A 20,223-nucleotide genomic window follows, 5' to 3' on the forward strand; every position below is an offset into this window, starting at 1 on the left:
GAATCAATATTGTCAAAATGACTATGCTGCTCAAAGCAATCTACAAATTCAATGTAATCCCTATCAAACTACCAATGGTATTTTTCATGGAACTAGAACAAAAAATTCACAATTTGTATGGAAACATAAAAGACTGAATAGCCAAAGCAATCCTGAAGGAGAAAAAGAGAGCTGGAAGAATCAACCTTTCTGACTTCAAGCTATACTACAAAGCTATAGTCATCAAGACAGTATGGTGCTGGCACAAATGCAGAAATACAGACCGATGAAACAAGACAGAAGCATAGAGATAAACTGATGCACCATGACTATTTTATTTTTGACAAATGAGTAAAATTTACAATGGAGAAAAGACATCCTCTTCAATAAGTGGTGCTGGAAGAACTGGACAGCTACATGTAAAAGAATGAAATTAGAACACTTCCTAACACCATACACAAAAATAAACTCAAAATAGATTAAAGATTTAAATGCAAGGCCAGAAACTATATAGGTCTTCCCTGATAGCTCATTTGGTAAAGAATCCACCTGCAATGCAGGAGACCTGGGTTCAATTTATGGATCAGGAAGATCCGCTGGAGAAGGGATAGGTTACCCACTCCATATTCTTGGGCTTCCCTTGTAGCTCAACTGGTAAAGAACCTGCCTGCAATGCAGGAGACCTGGGTTCAATCACTGGGTTGGGTATTCTGGCCTGGAGAATTCCATGGACTGTACAGTTCATGGGGTTGCAAAGAGCTGGATATGACTGAGTGACTTTAACTTTTATTTTTAGAGGAAAACATAGGCAAGAAGATTCTCTCTGACATACCTCCTAGATTAATGGAATTAAAAACAAAAATAAACAAATGGGACTTAATTAAACTTAAAGCTTTTGCACAGCAAAGGAAACTATACACAAGATGAAAAGACAACCAACAGAATTCGAGCAAATAATTGCAAATGAAGCAAGTGGCAAAGGATTAATCTCAAAAATATATAAGCAGCTAGCTCATACAGCTGAATATCAGAAAAACAAATAATCCAATCAAAAATGGACAGAAGACATAAACAGACATGTCTCCAAAGAAGACATACAGATGGCCAGTAAACACATGAAAAGATGCTCAATATCACCCATTATTAGAGAAATGCAAATTAAAATTACAATGAGGTAACACCTCACACCAGTCAGAATGGCTAACATCAAAAAAGAAACCAAAAAACAAAAAACCCACAGAGAATAAATGCTGTAGAGCATGTGAAGAAAAGGGAACTTTCTGCACCGTTGGTGGGAATGTAAACTGACACAGCCATTATGGAAAGCAGTATGAAAATTTCTTAAAAAACTAGGAGTAAATCTACCATATGACCCAGCAATCCCAGTACTGGGCATATACCCTGAGAAAACCACAATTCTAAAAGACCCATGTGCCCCACTCTTTAGTGCAGCAATATTTATACTAGCCAGGACATGGAAGCAACCTAGATGTCCATCGACAGATGAATGGATAAAGAGGAGGTGGTACAATGGAATATTACTTAGCCATTTAAAAGAACAAATTTGAGTCAGTTGTAGTGAGATGGATGAACCTAGAGCCTCTGATACAGACTGAAGTAAGTCAGAAAAACAAGCATATTAATGTGTATATATGAAATCTAGAAAAATGGTACTGATGAACCTAGGAGCTAATGGACTTGTGGACATAGCAGAGGAAGGTGAGAGTATGACAAACTGAGAAAGTAGCACTGACACAGATACACTATCATGAGTAAAACAGTGGGAAGTTGCTATACAACACAGGGAGCCCAGCTTGGTCCTCTGTGATGACCTAAAGGGGTGAGATGGGGGAGGGGAGGGAGGCTCAAGAGAGAGGGGTGTGTGTGTGCTAAGTTGCTTCACTTGCGTCTGACTCTATGTGACCCCATGGACTGTAAACCGCCAGGCTCCTCTGTCCATGGAATTCTCCAGGCAAGAATACTGGTGTGAGTTGCCACGCCCTCCTCCAGGGGATCTTCCCCACCCAGGGATCCAATCTGCATGTTATGTCTCCTGCATTGGCAGGCAGGTTCTTTTCCACTAGTGCCACCATATATAATTATGACTGATTTGTGTTGCACAGCAGAAACCAACACAACATTGTAAAGCAATTTTCCACCAATTAAAAAAAAAACTCCCTCAAGGCCTCTTAATAGCATGAAACACCACCCAAATCCAAAAGAAATGCCAACAAAGATATACTTATTTCTAAAATCTTGATAATAAGGGAAAAAAAATAAAATTCCCAGTCTTCTTCACTTACCCAGGAGTTTTGCAATGATATAAAGGGCTTGTCCCCAAAGAAATAGTTTTCCATCACGGCCACAGTTGCTAGGGAATCGCTTCTGACTACCAGGGTTTCTTTTCTCATGCTCTACAAAATCAGCTGGCACATAATAGTACTTTGGTATGACAGGATAACCTATGGAATTTAAAAAATAAGTATTTAAAGTATAACAAATCAGTGTCCTCCCCGAATTTTCCTTTCAAAGACAGAAAGGTTGTCCAATAGAACATAAGAAAACTTGACTCTTTTCAGAAATCCCCAGTCAATAATGCGGGAAAAGTTTCTTTACTTTAAAACTAATTTGAACAGCATATAAGTTAGCTAACTTATAACATAAGTTGTACATAATCTCTTCTAACAACATTTAACACCTTTAAGTGAATCAATAAATATAAAGTATGCAAATATTTAGAGCTACAGAAGAAGCTATTTGTAATAGGATTAGTCTGTGGAAGCTTTACAAATGAGATACTATATAATCTTAAGTGAAGAATTATAACCCTGAGCAATTGCTGAGAGCAAAGAAATCCCCATTTTAAACATTAAGCCCATTATCTACCATTCAGTATCATTGCACAGAAAAAAAATCCATCTTCCTCCCATGACCAATCCATTTAAAAACTTTTTTTTGGTAGAAACTAAAATTTAAGACTAGAATCTCTGTGGATGATATCAACAGGGGGAAAACCAACTTTCTAATAGTGCTACAGAAGACTTCTTGTATCATCAGCCCACAGTGAACTTAATTTTTCTAATAAGACTGCATATATTTCTGTAAAATTTGCTTCTCTATTCATGCAACAATCAACAGTGATACCTCTGTCTAAAACCAGTAAAAAGGTCTAAGAAACACAGAGCATAGTTTCAACATCACTCTTTCAATAGGATGAAGCCTAAGTGTGATACACAAACTATTACCTCAATGCATCAATGATTTTGCACTGAATACTAAAAGACCTGATTCAGGGATTTTAAATATATTCATTACAACATTCATTACATTATGTCTCACACTGGACTAGTGGTTATTTGGAACATAAAGACAGAAATAACTTGTTTTTAACATTAATATTTATTTGAAATTCAATGTTTTCCATAATCATTTTACTACTTTAACATTATAAATATCTTAAAGGGTGAGCACATAATATAACGACTCTAAGATATTTGTGGAAAACCCCAAAGAACATCATAAACTTCACGTAAGACAGGAATGGGGCCTACTGCTGTGATTGCCAGTTTGTGCATCATATCTGCAAGGCCATCCTTTTTTTTTAATCAACACACCATAATTTTTAAGTTCCAGATGTTGTTATTTCACCAATCTGTCCAAACACCAAAGATATCTGGAACCTCTCCTTTGGAATTTTTTTGAGAATTAGTTTTTGAGTCATACAGAAAAATCACTTATGTTCCTTTATGGTCCCTGCTGGTGCTTAACTGAAATCAATATATTACTCATAAGCCTAGACCTTCTGACCATTTCTAAAATAGTAAACCCATCCTCAAAGGATGACATTTTAGAACTATGGCAGGCATTTATTTCAAAATAATGTGTAAAAAGCCCTGAAAACATCTCCAAAGAGGAGGCCAAAATACTCTTGGCAGTGGTAGGAACTGTTAGGCTCGAGCAGAGCCTCCCGAAGTGGCCCTCTGAAGGGGGTGGCATTCATGAACAAAGCATTTCTGGTGACATGTATAAAAATTAGTCATTTTTTATTATCATCATATTACATACAGTGAAGGAGTTTCACAGTAGGTAACAGATGAAGAACCCCTGCGCACCTGGCAAACCATTGGGTAGTAACTATAGCCATGACCTCTTAAAATTCATCTCCATCTCCATCTTTTGTCTAATGAGCTCCTTTTATAAAAAACAAGTTTATTATAACAAGTTAAGAGATGATTCATTCTAATCCATTTGCAGTCCCATTCATTTTTTCAATTGAATACAAATAGTTCTGTTTAAAAGGCAATCATTTATACACTTCAAAGGAACATTAAGGAAACATTGCTAGAAAGAATTTCTTGAGACATCATCCTAACTATACCTTCTGTGGTGTGATGAAGTACTGGAGTCAGAAGATCCTGATACTCTTTTACTTGCTTGGGATTGCCTCTAAAAACACCTAAAATGTAAAATATAAAATCCAATAGCATTTGAACTCAATAAGCACCACAGAAATTCTGCCTTAGAAAAATTACCTTAATTGTAATTATTTTGGTAATTTTATATGTAAATAATAAAACAGAAAAAGGTAAAGCAAATAAATATATACGATAGTTTTCTGGGACACTGATTTTAGAAGATCATGTTAGCATTTAGAACTAAAAATTGAATTTTAATTGCAATTTCTCTGTTCTTCAGTGTAAGTATTATAGACAGACATTCACAATGTCATAAATTGCACTGTTCATAATTCCTATGCATAAAAATTATTTGTAAAGATGAAAATATATTTATATCACTTTTAAAATACTTCAAATATTTTTTAAATTCCTTAAATGATTTAACATTAACTCAGAAAGCAGAAGGGTAAGTGAAAGTGAAAGCGTCAGTCACTCAGTTGTGCCTGACTCTTTGAGACCCCATGGACTGTACAGCTCTCCAGGCTCCTCTGTTCGTGGGATTTTCCAGGCAAGAATATTGGAGTAGATTGCCATTTTGTTCTCCAGGGGATCTTCCCAACCCAGGGATCAAACCCGGGTTTCCTGCATTGGCAGGCAGAGTCTTCACCATCTGAGCCGCTAGGGAAGCCCTAAATGATTTAACATTAACTCAGAAAGCAGAAGAATAGCAATATAAATATGTAAAGTAGTTAACATCACTAAGTGCAGTCTATTTTGCTAGCTGAAAGGAGTCATACTTTATTTCCGCTCTTCTTTAAACTACTTATATCCTACAGTTTAAATTTCAGGAGAAAAACTCACCATCAATCATCATGTAAAGGAAAAATATGGGAAATTCACATTCAATGCCATCAAATAGCTAAAACAAAATAAAACATTAAAAATTTCATGAACAATTATATTAGAACAATGATATTAATTAGAACACTTGCATCATAGGAAAGTTTCTTGTAATAAAAAAACTGGACTGATTTTATAAGTACTTACTTCTTTTTAAAAAAATTTTCTCAGAATTCTTATTATTTAAAAGCTCATTCATTTATTAATCCATCACACAGTAGTCATTCATTCAATAATATTTACTTAGTACTTAGTAATGCCACGCATCACTAAACAGAGGGCTATGGAGATAAAAAGATAGAAAATCTGCCCTAGTGGAGAAATAGGCATGTAAATAAAACAACTGCAGCAAATTATAAAACATCTATATATGGTATATATCAAGAATCAAGAACATGAAGCATCTGAGCCTGCCTAGGGGGTCAGGAAAGGGTTTATAAGAAAGGAAATGCTTCAGTTAATGCTTGATGAGTTTCTCTGGGGAGATGAGCTCTGGGAATTCCACAAAGAAAAAAGAGCAGTACACACTAGAGATGCATTAAAGGACAATGTTTGTTCAAGAAGCTAACAGCAATTCTGTATTCCTGGAACAAGCAAAGAAGAAGTAATGAAACCTGAAGTCCAACTAGGACTAGCTCAACTAGTCCACAACTAGAACATTTCATGCTCTTTAGAAGTGACAACAGAGAGAGAGGCAATAGGAGGCAGGTAGGGAGGGGTTTGGAGTATTTTTTTCTTTTTAATGATTTTCAACCTACTCCATTAAAGCATAGTCTTCAGCAATGTGAATGGATGCTTACCTTTCTGGGAGATTTTATATTCTTCTGGGGAGCTTAAAAACAGCTAGAATAACTGCAGATGTAGGGTATGTATGCATGCTCAGTCACGTCAGTCGTATCTGACTCTTTGCTACCCCATGGACTATAGCCCGACAGGTTCCCCTGTCCTGTGATTTCCCAAACAAGAATGCTGGAGTGGGTTGCCATTTCCTTCTCCAGGGGATCTCCCCAACCCAGGGATCAAACCTGCATCTCCCGTGTCTCCTGCATTGCAGACAGATTCTTTTATCATTGGGGAAGCCTCACTTTGATGGGGATGGAGGAAAAAAAGGAAAGTGAAAGTGATTTACTCTGAGATATTTGAGGCTTGAGGCTACACTCACGCAATAGAATCTCCCGTCTTGAAATATCTTCATTCTTCGAGAACTTTTCCATGTTCTCAATGGAAAATGATGGACGAGGGATCAGAGGACATTTTGACAAGTATTTAAGAAACAGACTCCCCAAGGGTCTCTTACTGAAGTAGCAGGCAGTGACTACTATATATGTATTTGAAATATAAAATCCTTAAAACTAAACGTTTAGAGGAGTATATTTTAGAGGGACGTGTGTAAGCAAAATAGAAAAAGCATTTGCTTAACAGATTGAAAATTAGATCACAAATAGATATTTTCTATTGTCTTAGACAAATGGTATAGTAGGCAGGCAAAATTTGAAAGCTCAAAAGAAAAATTACTCACTCAATGAATCAACATGGCCCAATATGAGCAAATGGGCCTTCACACTAATGTTATCAAGAGTTTACTACACGCCAAGCACAGTTCTAAATACTTTTATATACATTAATTGATTTAATTCTTATAAAACCTCACTAATATAGGCACTAACATTATTTTAACCAATGAACAATATTGTATACAGAGAGGTTAATTAACTTGCTCAAGGTCAGACAGCTAGTGAGTGGCAGAGCCATAATTCAAAGCCAAGAAGTCTACCTCCTGAAACAGTGTTTTTTTTGATCATTCTGTTATGCTATCTGATATGGAATATTTTTAATACCTTAATTTCAGCTGGTCTGTAGTAGCGTCTATTGGGATCTTCCAATGATGTTCTATATCCATCTCTCAAGAAACGCTTAAATCCATATTTTCCTTTTAATTTTCTAATCACTTTATCAAGCGTCTGGTTAAAGAGAACTTCATCATCTAAGGCAAATGCAGGATAACCGATGCAGGGGAGCAGGGCAGCATCTGTGTTCTAGGGGCAAGAAGAAAAAGAAGGGAATATAAGTGCCTATAGTGATATGATCAAAACAACTTAAGAAGAATCACAGAGATGAAAAGCCACTAAGGTTATCTAACTGACAGTGAGACTGCTGTGCTTCAAGGGACAGACAGGTGTTTATATGGCATGGTTTAGTGCACCTTACAAAGGAGATAAAACTTCATTCAGTTATTAGCAGTATTTTCAAAGTTCAACACTGGACTCAAATTTTAGTATATTATATCACTGTGTAAAAATTTTCACCAATAATTAATCATTACAACTAGTTTGTCATAACAATTTGTTCATAATAGTGAAAACCAGAAAACAATCTAAATGTCCAACAACTGGCTGAGTAAAGTAGCAGCCAATAAAATTTACATTATAGAAATGTTTACTGATATAGAAACTTGTCCATTCAAAGAAACAGGTTATCAAGCATTATGAGCAATATTCCTCCAGTTTTGTAAAGTAAAAGTATTATATGTGCATATAAAAATATATACAAACCCAAATGTATCACCCTAAGATTATAATTGAATAGTGGAAAATAAGTGGATATATTCTTATTATTTGCTTGTTTGTAAACTCTATTTGTCTATCATAATCTTGTATTACTTCTATAAAATAGTTATCTTAAAATAACTAAATTATTCCATTTTGGGTGTTTTCAAGAATAGAGCCATGAATAATTCCTACAAAATTTGGCAATCAGGTACTATATAGGCATATAAGAATTTATCAGATAAAGAAAAAGGTGAGTAGAATGAGAGAAAAGAAACAAGGAAAGCAATTCTATTCAAAAGAAATTTAACTTATGAAAAATATATTTCTACATTTCTAATATATAATAACCATGACCAAAAAAAATTCATTTTGGTATGATGTTACTAGAAAAAAATATATATATAGTTCTCTATGGCTCTACAAAAACGGAGAGGACAAAGCAGCTTTCTCCACAGCTCTGCTCACTTCCTGAACACGATCTCCATAGGCCAGAAGAGCAAGTGGCAACACTCTCTCTTCTTACCTCTTCTACCAACCTCTAACACTTTGGAGCACTTTCTTGGATAAAGAAAAAAACTACAGAGGGATGGTATGGGGAAGGAGGATGGAGGGGGGTTCAGGATAGGGAACAAAAAAGAAAAAAAAAAGAAAAAACTATACAACAATCATAAACAACAGTTCATATTAATTTATTATAAAAATATCTCACATGTGATCTTGATTCTCTGGGTAACAATGAGCACAAAGTTTGCCGGTTGCGATTGTGGGCATCAAGATCCACAAATATAACTGACCAAGAACAGCCCTGGAATGAGAGAGAAAAAATTTTCCTATATTAACATAAAAGAACTTGTAAAAACTAGGCAATCTGACTGAACTAAATTTCACATTTATAAATCAATGTTACCTTAATTTACAAAAATAATAAAATGAAAAATACAAAGACAAGCAAAGAAAAGTTTACAAAAATATTAACATTGGTTGCATTTGAGAGTGGCATTACAGAAGATTTTAATTTTTTAAATACCTTCAAGTATTTCTTAGATTTCTTGCAATAATATACTACTTTTATAATTATAAAAAATAAATGTTATTTTTATATTTTCCCCATCCTGTCAGTTTTCTTATAAACCAAAATGTATTTATCTCCAGATAACTAATAAAGGATATTTATTTTAATAAATATAAAAAATAGTTTAGCTAACACTTCTAACAAGGAATTAAGAACTAATTTAGATTCACAAAATCTGAATTGTACAGACCTAATAAAGAATGATCAAACTAAATGAATTTAGATATCTGTAATTTCTGATATAAAAGCTACTTGATTAAAATATGGAGACAGAAGCATCTCAGCTAATAATGTACAGAATACTTGCTGTTAGTCACTGTGTGTAAGGCAATGTGTTTTGCGCTTCACATGGATTCTCTCGTTTAACCTCCTTATGTGGACATTTGTGTCCCCATTTTACTGAAAATGATGCTAAATCTTAGTATAACAGAAATAAGAATTCAAAATTAAGTCTCTGACACAGAAGCCTTCATCTTAAGTTCCACGTTAGGTAATTTCCCACACTAAAAATTATCTTTCAAGTAAGAACCAAAAACTTGAATAAGAAAACCAAGTGAACATAAGGACCAAAAGCTAATAAAAAAACCAAGTGTAACAAAAATGGTAACTGGTCTCTTAACCAAAAAAAATTTACTCTTTAGCCATTAGTGCTTTCCATCTTCAATAGTACAGCTGTTAAGTAAACATGGCATTGTCCTTTTATTTAGAACCTAGATATTTTGAAAACAGAGAACGAAATTGGAACACAGAGACTGCTTCCATTATAAGAGAATACTCAGAAAAAAACATGAGAAAAGGAAGAACACTATCACAAATTTTATGTTGCTTCATTACCTTTCTCACCAATTTCAAAGATGCATTTGCCCTGAAGATAAAAATCACTGACTGAAATAAAAATCTAGTAGTACTAGCCCCTAGAACCAAATATCACACTCACTCTGTGTATGAATATGGGTTAACAGGAAAAATGTACACAGTATTAGCTCACAAACCAAAATGATTTCTCAATCCTAATATCATTTCTTAAATTTCTCTTAACTCTGACAATAAATGAACAAGGAATGAATGAGGCTGTCTCTCAACCAGATCAATGCTAAACTGTCTTCCTATTATTTGCAAGTCCCTACTTTTCATTCCTACTGTCAAAATTGAGTCCAACAAACCTTCATGCAGCAGCTGCCACTGTCAGAGTAATGTGCCCTCTACTTTGAGAGGGCACAAGACAGAACGTGACCTCTGATACCAAGGAGCTGACTCAGGTGGTATACAGCCCTAAATCAGATAAATATTCAACAAAACAACACTGCACATGGCAATACATGACTAAGAACCAGGTGAGTGAACAAATGCTAAAGTTTACAGCAGAAAACAACATAGCAAGCTTGGGGTACTTCATGCAAAAGGTGAGGACCAGAACCAGGATCTGAATTTGGGGGCAAAGGGGAGCAAGTAGAGCAGTTAGAACAAAAGTGTAGAGAAATAAATGTGTATGAGATGTTGGGAGTCAAATGAATATACAAAAGAATGGGATTTATTTATCCTTAGGCTGATAATTAAAGTTAATTCCATGTCAAATCAGTCTACCTTGAATTGAATTTTTTAAAAGATGCAATCTAAGTAGGATAATTTATAAGTAACAAAGTGAAATGGCAAATTTGGCAATTCTTGTCATCATTTGATTCATATAAAGAGCCAATTTCCATCTTCTCTCTCTCTCTTTAGTTGTTGTCGTGTCCGACTCTTGCAGCCCCATGGATTGTAGCCTGCCAGGCTCCTCTGTCCATGGAATTCTCCAGGCAACAATACTGGAGTGGGTTGCCATTTCCTTCTCCAGGGTTCTATTTTCTAGTCAAGAATAAATCGTTTATCTAGATTCACCAAAGTACTTGTTCAGATCTCTTCATCTGCCAGCCTCTAAGAAATGTGTATAAAAGGGAAAATAATCCATAATGCTACCATGTTTTTACACTAAGATCAAAGGCTATTAAACAATAGTGTTTGACTGTCATCTTAAAAACCGCACCACAGCTTTTAGGTATCTCGCCTAGATTTACAGAAGAATAAAACTCACCTAAAAAACCACGAGCATCTATTTCTATTCAGAAACAAATTTTTAAAATAACTCACCAAGGAGGCCTACATATGGAATCAATTATCACCTACTTTAAAATATCAGACATATTAATTTTAGGCCTGCAAATTTCAAAGGAAGCTAGGTATGTCGGTATTGCTTTGAACACTCTACATAATATGAGCAGTCTTTTTAATCATCACCTCTGAGATTCCGACCTCAGCTCAATTTGTCAGTCTCTTGATCTTTCCAGTTAAAGATAGGAATATGAAAGGATGCGTATACATATAAAAACTCCAGAGTATCTGATTAACTTGGGATATTTTATCTTCACCTTTCTCTTCCTGAAATTATAACTCCCGACTCATTTAAAGACCATAGTTTAAGACTGACAGTTCAAACTTTACTTCAAAACTGGGTTTCTCTAATTGTTTTCTACTATACACATTATACAGTGATTCAACCTGACTTGAGTTCCAGCGGTTCCAGTGTACTAAACCGTCTATTCAGGTCTCCATGACCACAACAAACACTTCTGAGATGGTACCTATGACCAAGGTGGCATCTAAATTAAAACAGACTGGGCCTGGGACCTATGCTGCAGTGCTGGCACCTGGACACAAATCTCCTCAAGCAACAAAATACAAAAAAACTGTAAGAGACTAAAAATAACTGTGCACAAACAACTGGGGTAAATTCTGGACAAAAGATACAAAGAAACCAAGAAACCTAACTGCTACTTCTGAAGAGCTTGGAGCAAGGTTAGGGCACTGAATGCATGCTCCCTGCAGACACTACCACCAAAGGGGTGGGTAAACCACCTAAGTCACCCTGCAGGCCTGATCCCTGGACACACCTCTAACGTAATCACATATAAAAAACCAGTTTGAGCCCCCACAGCGAGTGAACAAGGGAACGTGTTACTTGTTCTTGCTCCTCCCTGCTGCAGTAGGGAACCTAAAAAAGCCTTGCCTGAATTTCTTGTTTGGTTTATGATCAATTCCTATTGATTAAGGAGGCCAAGAAACCTGGCAGGTAACATGACCATAAGATGATCCCTTTATTTTCAATTCAAAGTGAAATGATTTAAAGTACTGCCCAGGCCTTTTTTCCCCTCATTAGCCATTTCTCTGAACCGGATCTAATGCGCATACTATCCTCAAAGATAAAACAAGATGAAACTGATCAGTATATGTACCATACATGACCTTTTCTATTCTCCTAGAAATAAAACCACATCACGACGATCAGGAAACTTTCCTATCTAGTTCAGCATTATAGGCTGTCCTATAGCTCTTTGGCATAGCCTAGAGACATATTCTGTAGAAATGACTTTTACTGATGGAAACTGCCCCTCTATACTATGGCTGTGGTGGAAGTGGGCCTGTAAACAGCCAACTTTTACTTACTGACCAAACAATAGATTCCAGCAGCCCCTCTCACCAGAGGAAATCCTACTCACATGTTGTTAAAGGAATTTTCAAGCTACAGAGGGAGATGAACCTGAGTGTTAATTCTTAGGATTTTAGAAGAACACAGCTGAGACTCAGACTCAAGAATCACAAAAATGTTGCTGATGTCTGTGACATCTGCTAAGTATAAATTATAATTTAAGTACTGTCAAATATCTATATATCACTATATCCATTTATATATCACTACATATATGGTCAAATACAAATACATTTCTAAGTGCTCAATTCAGTTCAGTTGATCATTGTGTCCAACTCTTTGCAACCCCACGGCCTGCAGCACACCAGGCTTCCCTGTTCATCACCAACTCCTAGAGCTTGCTCAAACTCATGTCCATCAAGTCGGTGATGCCCTCCAACCATCTCATCCTATGTCGTCCCCTTCTCATCCTGCCTTCAATCTTTCCCAGCATCAGGGTCTTTTCCAATGAGTCAGTTCTTTGCATCAGGTAGCCAAAGTATTAGAGTTTCAGCTTCAGCATCAGTCCTTCCAATGCATATTCAGGGATGATTTCCTTTAGGGTTGACTGGTTTGATTTCCTTGCAGTTCAAGGGACTCAAAGAGTCTTCTCCAACAGCACAGATCAAAAGCATCAATTCTTTGGTGCTCAGCTATCTTTATGGTCCAACTCTCACATCCATACATGACTACTGGAAAAACCATAGCTTTGACTAGACAGACCTTTGTTGGCAAAGTGATGTCTCTGCTTTTCAATATGCTGTCTAGGTTGGTTATAGCTTTTCTTCCAAGGAGCAAGCATCCTTAATTTCATGGCTGCAGTCACAATCTGCAGTGATTTTGGAGCCCCCCAAAATAAAGTCTGTCACTGTTTTCACTGTTTCCCTATCTATTTGCCATGAAGTGATGGGACTAGATGCCGTGATCTTAGTTTTTTGAATGCTGAATTTTAAGCCAACTTTTTCACTCTCCTCTTCCACTTTCAGCAAGAGGCCTTTGTTATAAACTTACTAGAAAAATTAAATTGATCAAATTTTCTTATTTTCTCCCAAACAAAAATGTTTTGAAAATAGTTTCAGAGTAAAGATTTAAATGATGAGTCCTTTTTCTGTGAGGCAAATCTGAAAATTTTTTGTTAAATTATTTTTTAATTGAAGGATAATTGCTTTACAGAATTTTGTTGTTTTCTGTCAAACATCAACAGGAATCAGCTACAGGTATACACATGTCCTCTCCCTCTTGAACCTCCATCCCGTCTCCGTCCCCATCCCATCTCCCTCCTCATCCCATACCTCTATGCTGATACAGCGTTGCTGTTTGAGTTCCCTGAGTCATACAGCAAATTCCCATTGGCTATCTATTTAACATAGAGCAATGTAAGTTTCCATGTTACTGTCTCTATAAAAAGAAGGAAAGAAGTGTAGAAACACATAATAACAAAAGTTAAAGGCATATTCCACCCAACAATTCCCAAAAACAAAAATCAATTTTTGTCTTCACTCAAACACCAAAGCACACAAAGGGCAAGAATTCATGAAGTAGATACCTCCTTCAGAAGATCAATAATTAAGAAGAAAATGGTGTGGTAAAAATGTAGACGTTTCCATTTATAAAATAAATAAATCCTAAGAATGTAATGTGAACTAAATGGACTGGAATGGGCAAACTGAATTCAGATGACCATTATATCTAACTACTGTGGGCAAAAATCCCTTAAAAAAAAAAAAAAGGAGTAGCCCTAATAGTTAACAAAAGGGACCTAATTGCAGTACTTGAGTGCAATCTCAAAAACAACGGAATGATCTCTGTTTCCAAGGCAAACCATTCAGTACCACATAATCCAAGTCTATGCCCCAGCCACTAATGCCTAAGAAGCTGAAGTTGAATGGTTCTATGATGACCTACAAGACCTTCTAGAACTAACAACAAAAAATATGTTCTTTTCATCACAGGGGATTGGAATGCAAAAGTAGGAGGTCAACAGGTAAGTGGAGTAACAAGAAAGTTTGTCTTGGAGTACAAAATGAAGCAGGGCAAAGGCTAACTGAGTTTGGCCAAGAGAAAGCACTGCTCATACCAAACACCCTAAGAGGTGACTCTACACCTGGACATCACTACATGGTCAACAGCAAAACCATATTGACTATATTCTTAATGGGCTTCCCTGGTGGCTCAGAGGATAAAGCATCTACTTGCAATGCAGGAGACCCAAGTTCGATCCCTGGATTACAAAGATCCCCTGGAGAAGGAAATGGCAACCCACTCCAGTATTCTTACCTGAAGAATCCCATGGACAGAGGACCCTGGCAGGCTACAGTCCATGGGGTCACAAAGAGTCGGACACAACTGAATGACTTCACTTTCTTTCTTTCTATATTCCTTGTAATCAAAGACGGACAAGCTCTACACAGTCAGCAAAAACAAGACCGGATGCTGACTGTGGCTCAGATCACGAACTCCTTATTGCAAAATTCAGACTTAAACTGAAGAAAGTGGGGAAAACCACTAGGCCATTCAGGTATGACCTAAATGAAATCCCTTACGATTACACAATGGAAGTGACAAACAGTTTCAAGGGATTAGATCTAATAGAGTGCCTGAAGAACTATGGATGGAGATCCCTAACACTGTACAGGAGGCAGAGATCAAAACCATTCCCAAGAAAAAGAAATGCAAAAACGCAAAATGGTTGTTGAGGAGGCCTTACAAAGAGCTGAGAAAAGAAGAAAAGTGAAAGGCAAATGAGAAAAGGAAAGATATACCCATCTAAATGCAGAGTTCCAAAGAAAAGCAAGGAGAGATATGAAAGCCTTCCAAAGTGATCAATGCAAAGAAATAGCGGAAAATGACAGAATGGGAAAGAGCAGAGATATCATCAAGAAAATTAGAGATACCAAGGGAACATTTCATGCAAATATGGGGACAATAAAAGACAGAAATAGTATGGACTTAACAAAAGCAAAAGATTTTAAGCAGAGCTGGCAAGAACCCACAGAAGAACTATACAAAAAAGATCTTAATGACCCAGATAACCATGACGGTGTGGTCACCCACCTAGAGCCAGACATCCTGGAGTGCAAAGTCAACAGGGTTTTAGGAAGCATCACTATGAACAAAGCTAATGCAAGTGATGAGATTCCAGCTGAGCTATTTCAAATCCTAAAGGAAGATGCTACGAAAGTCCTGTACTCAATATGCCAGCAAATTTGAAAAACTCAGCAAAGGCCACAGGACTGGAAAAGTCAGTTTTCATTCCAATCCCAAAGAAAGTTCAAAATACTGCACAACTGCACTCATCTCACATGCTAGCAAAGTAATGCTGAAAATCTCAAAATTCTCCAAGCTAGGCCTCAACAATACATGAACTGAGAACTACCAGATATACAAACTGGATTTAGAAAAGGCAAAGGAACTAGGGATCAAATTGTTAACATCTGCTGGATCATAGAAAAATCAAGAGAATTCCAGAAAACCATCGACTTCTGCTTCATTAAATATGCCAAATCCTTTGACTGTGTGGATCACAACACGCTGTGGAAAATTCTACAAGAGATATGGATATGAGACCACCTGACCCGCCTCCTAAAAAATCTGTATGCAGGTCAAAAAGGAACAGTTAGAAAGCAGATGGAACAACAGACTGATTTCAAACTGGGAAAGGAGTACATCAAGGCTGTATATTGTCACCCTGTTTATTTAACTTATATGCAGAGTACATACATCATGAGTAATGCTGGGCTGAATGAAGCAGAAGTTGGTATCAAGACTGCCATGAGAAATATCAATACCCTCAGATATGAAGATGACACCGCTCTTATGGCAGAAACCAAAGAGGAACTAAAGAGCCTCTTGATGAAATTCAAAGAGGAGTGAAAATGCCGGCTTAAAACTCAACGTTCAAAACACTAAGACCATGGCATCCAGTCCCATCACTTCATGGCAAATAGATGAGGAAACAATGGAACAGTAACAGACTTTATTTTCTTGGGCTGCCAAATCAGTGCAGATGGTGACTGCAGCCATGAAATGAAAAGATTCTTGCTCCTTGGAAGAAAAGTTATGACCAACCTAGACAGCGTATTAAAAAGCAGAGCCATTACTTTGTCGACACAGGTCTGTATAGCCAAAGCATGGTTTTCCCAGTCACCATGTACGGATTTGAGAGTTGGATCATAAAGAAGGCTGAGCGCCAAAGAATTAATGCTTTTGAACTGTGTTGTTGAAGACTCTTGAGCATCCCTTAAACTGAAAGGATATCAAACCAGTCAATCCTAATGGAAATCAGGGCTGAATATTCATTGGAAGGACTGATGCTGAAGCTGAAACTCCAATACTTTGGCCACCTGATGCAAAGAGCCAACTCATTAGAAAAGACTCTTATGCTGGGAAAGATTGAAGGCAGGAGGAGAAGGGGATCACAGAGGATAAGATGTTTGGATGGCATCACTGAATCGATGGACATGAGTTTGAGTAAGCTCCGGGAGTTGGTGATGGACAGGGAAGCCTGGCGTGCTGCAGTCCATGGGGTCACAAAGAGTCAGACACGACTGAGCGACTGAATTGAGTGATGCCATCAAGGCTGTATACTGTCACCCTGCTTATTTAACTTATATGCAGAGTACATCATGAGAAATGCTGGGCTGGAAGAAACACTAGCTGGAATCAAGATTGCCGGGAGAAATATCAATAACCTCAGATATGCAGATGACACCACCCTTATGACAGAAAGTGAAGAGGAACTAAAAAGTGGTGCATGGGGATGACCCAGAGAGATGTTATGGGGAGGGAGGTGGGAGGGGGGTTCATGTTTGGGAACGCATGTAAGAATTAAAGACTTTAAAATTAAAAAAAAAAAAAAAAAGATTGTGGGGAGAAATATCAATAACCTCAGATATGCAGATGACATCACTCTTATGACAGAAAGTGAAGAGGAACTAAAAAGCCTCTTGATGAAAGTGAAAGTGGAGAGTGAAAAAGTTGGCTTACAACTCAACATTCAGAAAACGAAGATCATAGCATCTGGTCCCATCACTTCATGGGAAATAAATGGGGAAACAGTGGAAACAGTGGCAGACTTTATTTTTTGGGGGCTCCAAAATCACTGCAGATGGTGATTGCAGCCATGAAATTAAAAGACGCTTACTCTTTGGAAGAAAAGTTATGACCAACCTAGATAGCATATTCAAAAGCAGAGATACTACTTTGCCAACAAACGTCCGTCTAGTCAAGGCTATGCTTTTTCCAGTAGTCATGTATGGATGTGAGAGTTGGACTGTGAAGAAGGCTGAGCACCGAAGAATTGATGCGTTTGAACTGTGGTGCTGGAGAAGACTCTTGAGAGTCCCTTGGACTGCAAGGAGATCCAACCAGTCCATTCTGAAGGAGATCAGCCCTGGGATTTCTTTGGAAGGAATGATGGTAAAGCTGAAACTCCAGTACTTTGGCCACCTCATGCGAAGAGTTGACTCATTGGAAAAGACTCTGATGCTGGGAGGGATTGGGGGCAGGAGGAGAAGGGGATGACAGAGGATGAGATGGCTGGATGGCATCACTGACTCGATGGATGTGAGTTTGAGTGAACTCTGGGAGTTGGTGATGGACAGGGAGGCCTGGTGTGCTGTGATTCATGGGGTCACAAAGAGTCGGACACGACTCAGACACTGAACTGAACTGATGCCTTCATTTCTCTAGCCAGAGGTCTTGAGAGAAAAAAGAATGTGGAAGAGAGTGATTTAGAGTCATATCTTATGCACCCAGAACAAGTAACTGCTTCTAACTCCAACTCGAAACTTTCTTAAATGCAATACTTGAGGTATATAGTATTATAATTGCCATAACAAAATCCACGTCACATTTTACACGTCTAAGTTCCTAAAATGTATGTTCATTGATTTGATTAGCACTGAATAGCTTAAGGTTAATTATGACATTAGTCGGACACTTCCTCTGCCCTCCCATTTTTAAAAAAATTTATTTCTAATTGAAGGATAATTGCTTTACAATATTGTGTTGATTTCTGCCATACACTAACATCAGCCACAGGCATGCATATGTCCTCTCCCTCTTGAGATTCCCTCCCAACCTGCCACCACATAAAACACCTCTAGGTTGTCACAGAGCACCAGTTTGAGCTCCCTGAGTCATACAAGAAATTCCCACTGGCTATCTATTTGTTGTTCAGCAGCTCAGTAGTGTCTGATTCTTTGTGACTCCATGGACTGCAGCACGTCAGGCTTCCCTGTTCTTCACTATCTCCGGGAGTTTGCTCAAACTCACATCCATTGAATCAGTGATGCCATCCAATCTTCTCATCCTTTCATCACCTTCTCCTCCTGCCTTCAATCTTTCCCAGAATCAGAGTCTTTCTCAGTAAGTTGGCTCTTCACATCAGGTGGCCAAAGTATTAGAGCTTCAGCTTTAGCATCAGTCCTTCCAATGAATATTCAGGGTTAGTTTCCTTTGGAATTGACAGGTTTGATCTCCTTGTGGTCCAAGGGACTCTCAAGAGTCTTCTCTAGCATCACAGTTCAAAAGCATCAATTCTTCAGTGCTCAGCCTTTTTTATGGTCCAATTCTCACATCCATACATGACTACTGGAAAAACTATAGCTTTGACTATACAGACCTATGTCAGCAAAGTGATATCTCTGCTTTTTAATATGCTGTCTAGGTTGGTCATAGCTTTTCTTCCAAGGAGCAAGAATCTTTTAATTTCAGGGCTGCAGTCACCATCTGCAGTGATTTTGGAGCCCAAGAAAATAGTTTGTTACTGTTCCATTGTCTCCCCAACTATCTGACATGAAGTGCTGGGACCAGATGCCATGATCTTAGTTTTGTGAATGCTGAGTTTTAAGCCAGATTTTTCACTGTCCCCTTTCACCTTCATCAAGAGGTTCTTTAGTTCCTCTTTGTTTTTTGCCATTAGGCTGGTGTCATCTGCACATCTGAGGTTACTGATCTATTTTACATATGGTAGTTTATATATTTCCATGCTCCTCTCTCCATTTGTCTCACCCTCTGCTTCACCTCTGTGTCTGCAAGTCTGTTCTCCATGTCTGCATCTCCACTGCTGCCCTGCAAATAGGTTCATCAGTACCATCTTTCTAGATTCCATATATATGTGTTAATATACGGTATTAAGTTTTTCTGATTCTGATTTACTTCACTTTGTATAATAGGTTCTAGGTTCATCCACGTCATTAGAATGGATTCAAATGTGTTCCTTTATATGGTTGAGTAATACTCCATTGCATATATGTACCACAGCTGTTTTTATCTGTTCATCTGTCAATTGACATCTAGGTTGTTTCCATGTCCTGGCTATTGTAAATATTGTTGCAGTGAACACTGGGGTACATGTGTCATTTTCAATATGGTTTTCTCAGGGTATATGCCCAGTAGCAGGACTGTTGTGCCATATGGTAGCTTTATCCCTAGTTTTTTAAGGACTCTCCATATTGTTCTCCACAGTTACTGTATCAATTTATATTTCCATGAACAGTGCAAGAAGGTTCCCTTTGCTCCACACCCTCTCCAGCATCCACTGTTGATAGATTTTTTTGAGGAAGGCCATTCTGAGGTGTGAGGTAATTCATCACTGCAGTTTTGACTTGCATTTCTCTAATAATGAGTGATGTTGAGCATATTTTTATGTGTTTATTGGTCTTCTCCTAGCCTTCTTTGGAAAAATGTCTGTTTAGGCCATCTGCCCAATTTTTGATTGGGTGGTTTGTTTTTCTGGTATTGAGTTGTAAGAGCTGCTTTTATATTTTGGAAATGCTTTGTCAGTTGTTTAATTTGTAATTATTTTCTCCCTTCCTGAGC

The 20,223-nt window shown here is 37.5% G+C and overlaps 1 protein-coding gene across 5 annotated transcripts in view; it reads right to left on the minus strand.

Annotated features, from left to right (window-relative positions):
- Positions 1 to 20,223, minus strand: part of PHKB (phosphorylase kinase regulatory subunit beta) — a 231,683-nt gene that overhangs the window by 110,385 nt on the left and 101,075 nt on the right. For all 5 annotated transcript variants that reach the window (XM_018061966.1, XM_018061969.1, XM_018061967.1 and 2 more), the window contains 5 exons: positions 8,535 to 8,630; positions 7,115 to 7,312; positions 5,238 to 5,295; positions 4,358 to 4,435; positions 2,283 to 2,441 (listed from right to left, as the gene is read on the minus strand). In XM_018061966.1, coding sequence (XP_017917455.1) covers positions 2,283 to 2,441; positions 4,358 to 4,435; positions 5,238 to 5,295; positions 7,115 to 7,312; positions 8,535 to 8,630 — 589 coding nt within the window. The remainder of the gene's footprint in view (positions 1 to 2,282; positions 2,442 to 4,357; positions 4,436 to 5,237; positions 5,296 to 7,114; positions 7,313 to 8,534; positions 8,631 to 20,223) is intronic.

The sequence above is a fragment of the Capra hircus genome, chromosome 18, assembly GCF_001704415.2.
Source record: "Capra hircus breed San Clemente chromosome 18, ASM170441v1, whole genome shotgun sequence".
In the NCBI taxonomy this organism is placed as follows: domain Eukaryota; kingdom Metazoa; phylum Chordata; class Mammalia; order Artiodactyla; family Bovidae; genus Capra; species Capra hircus.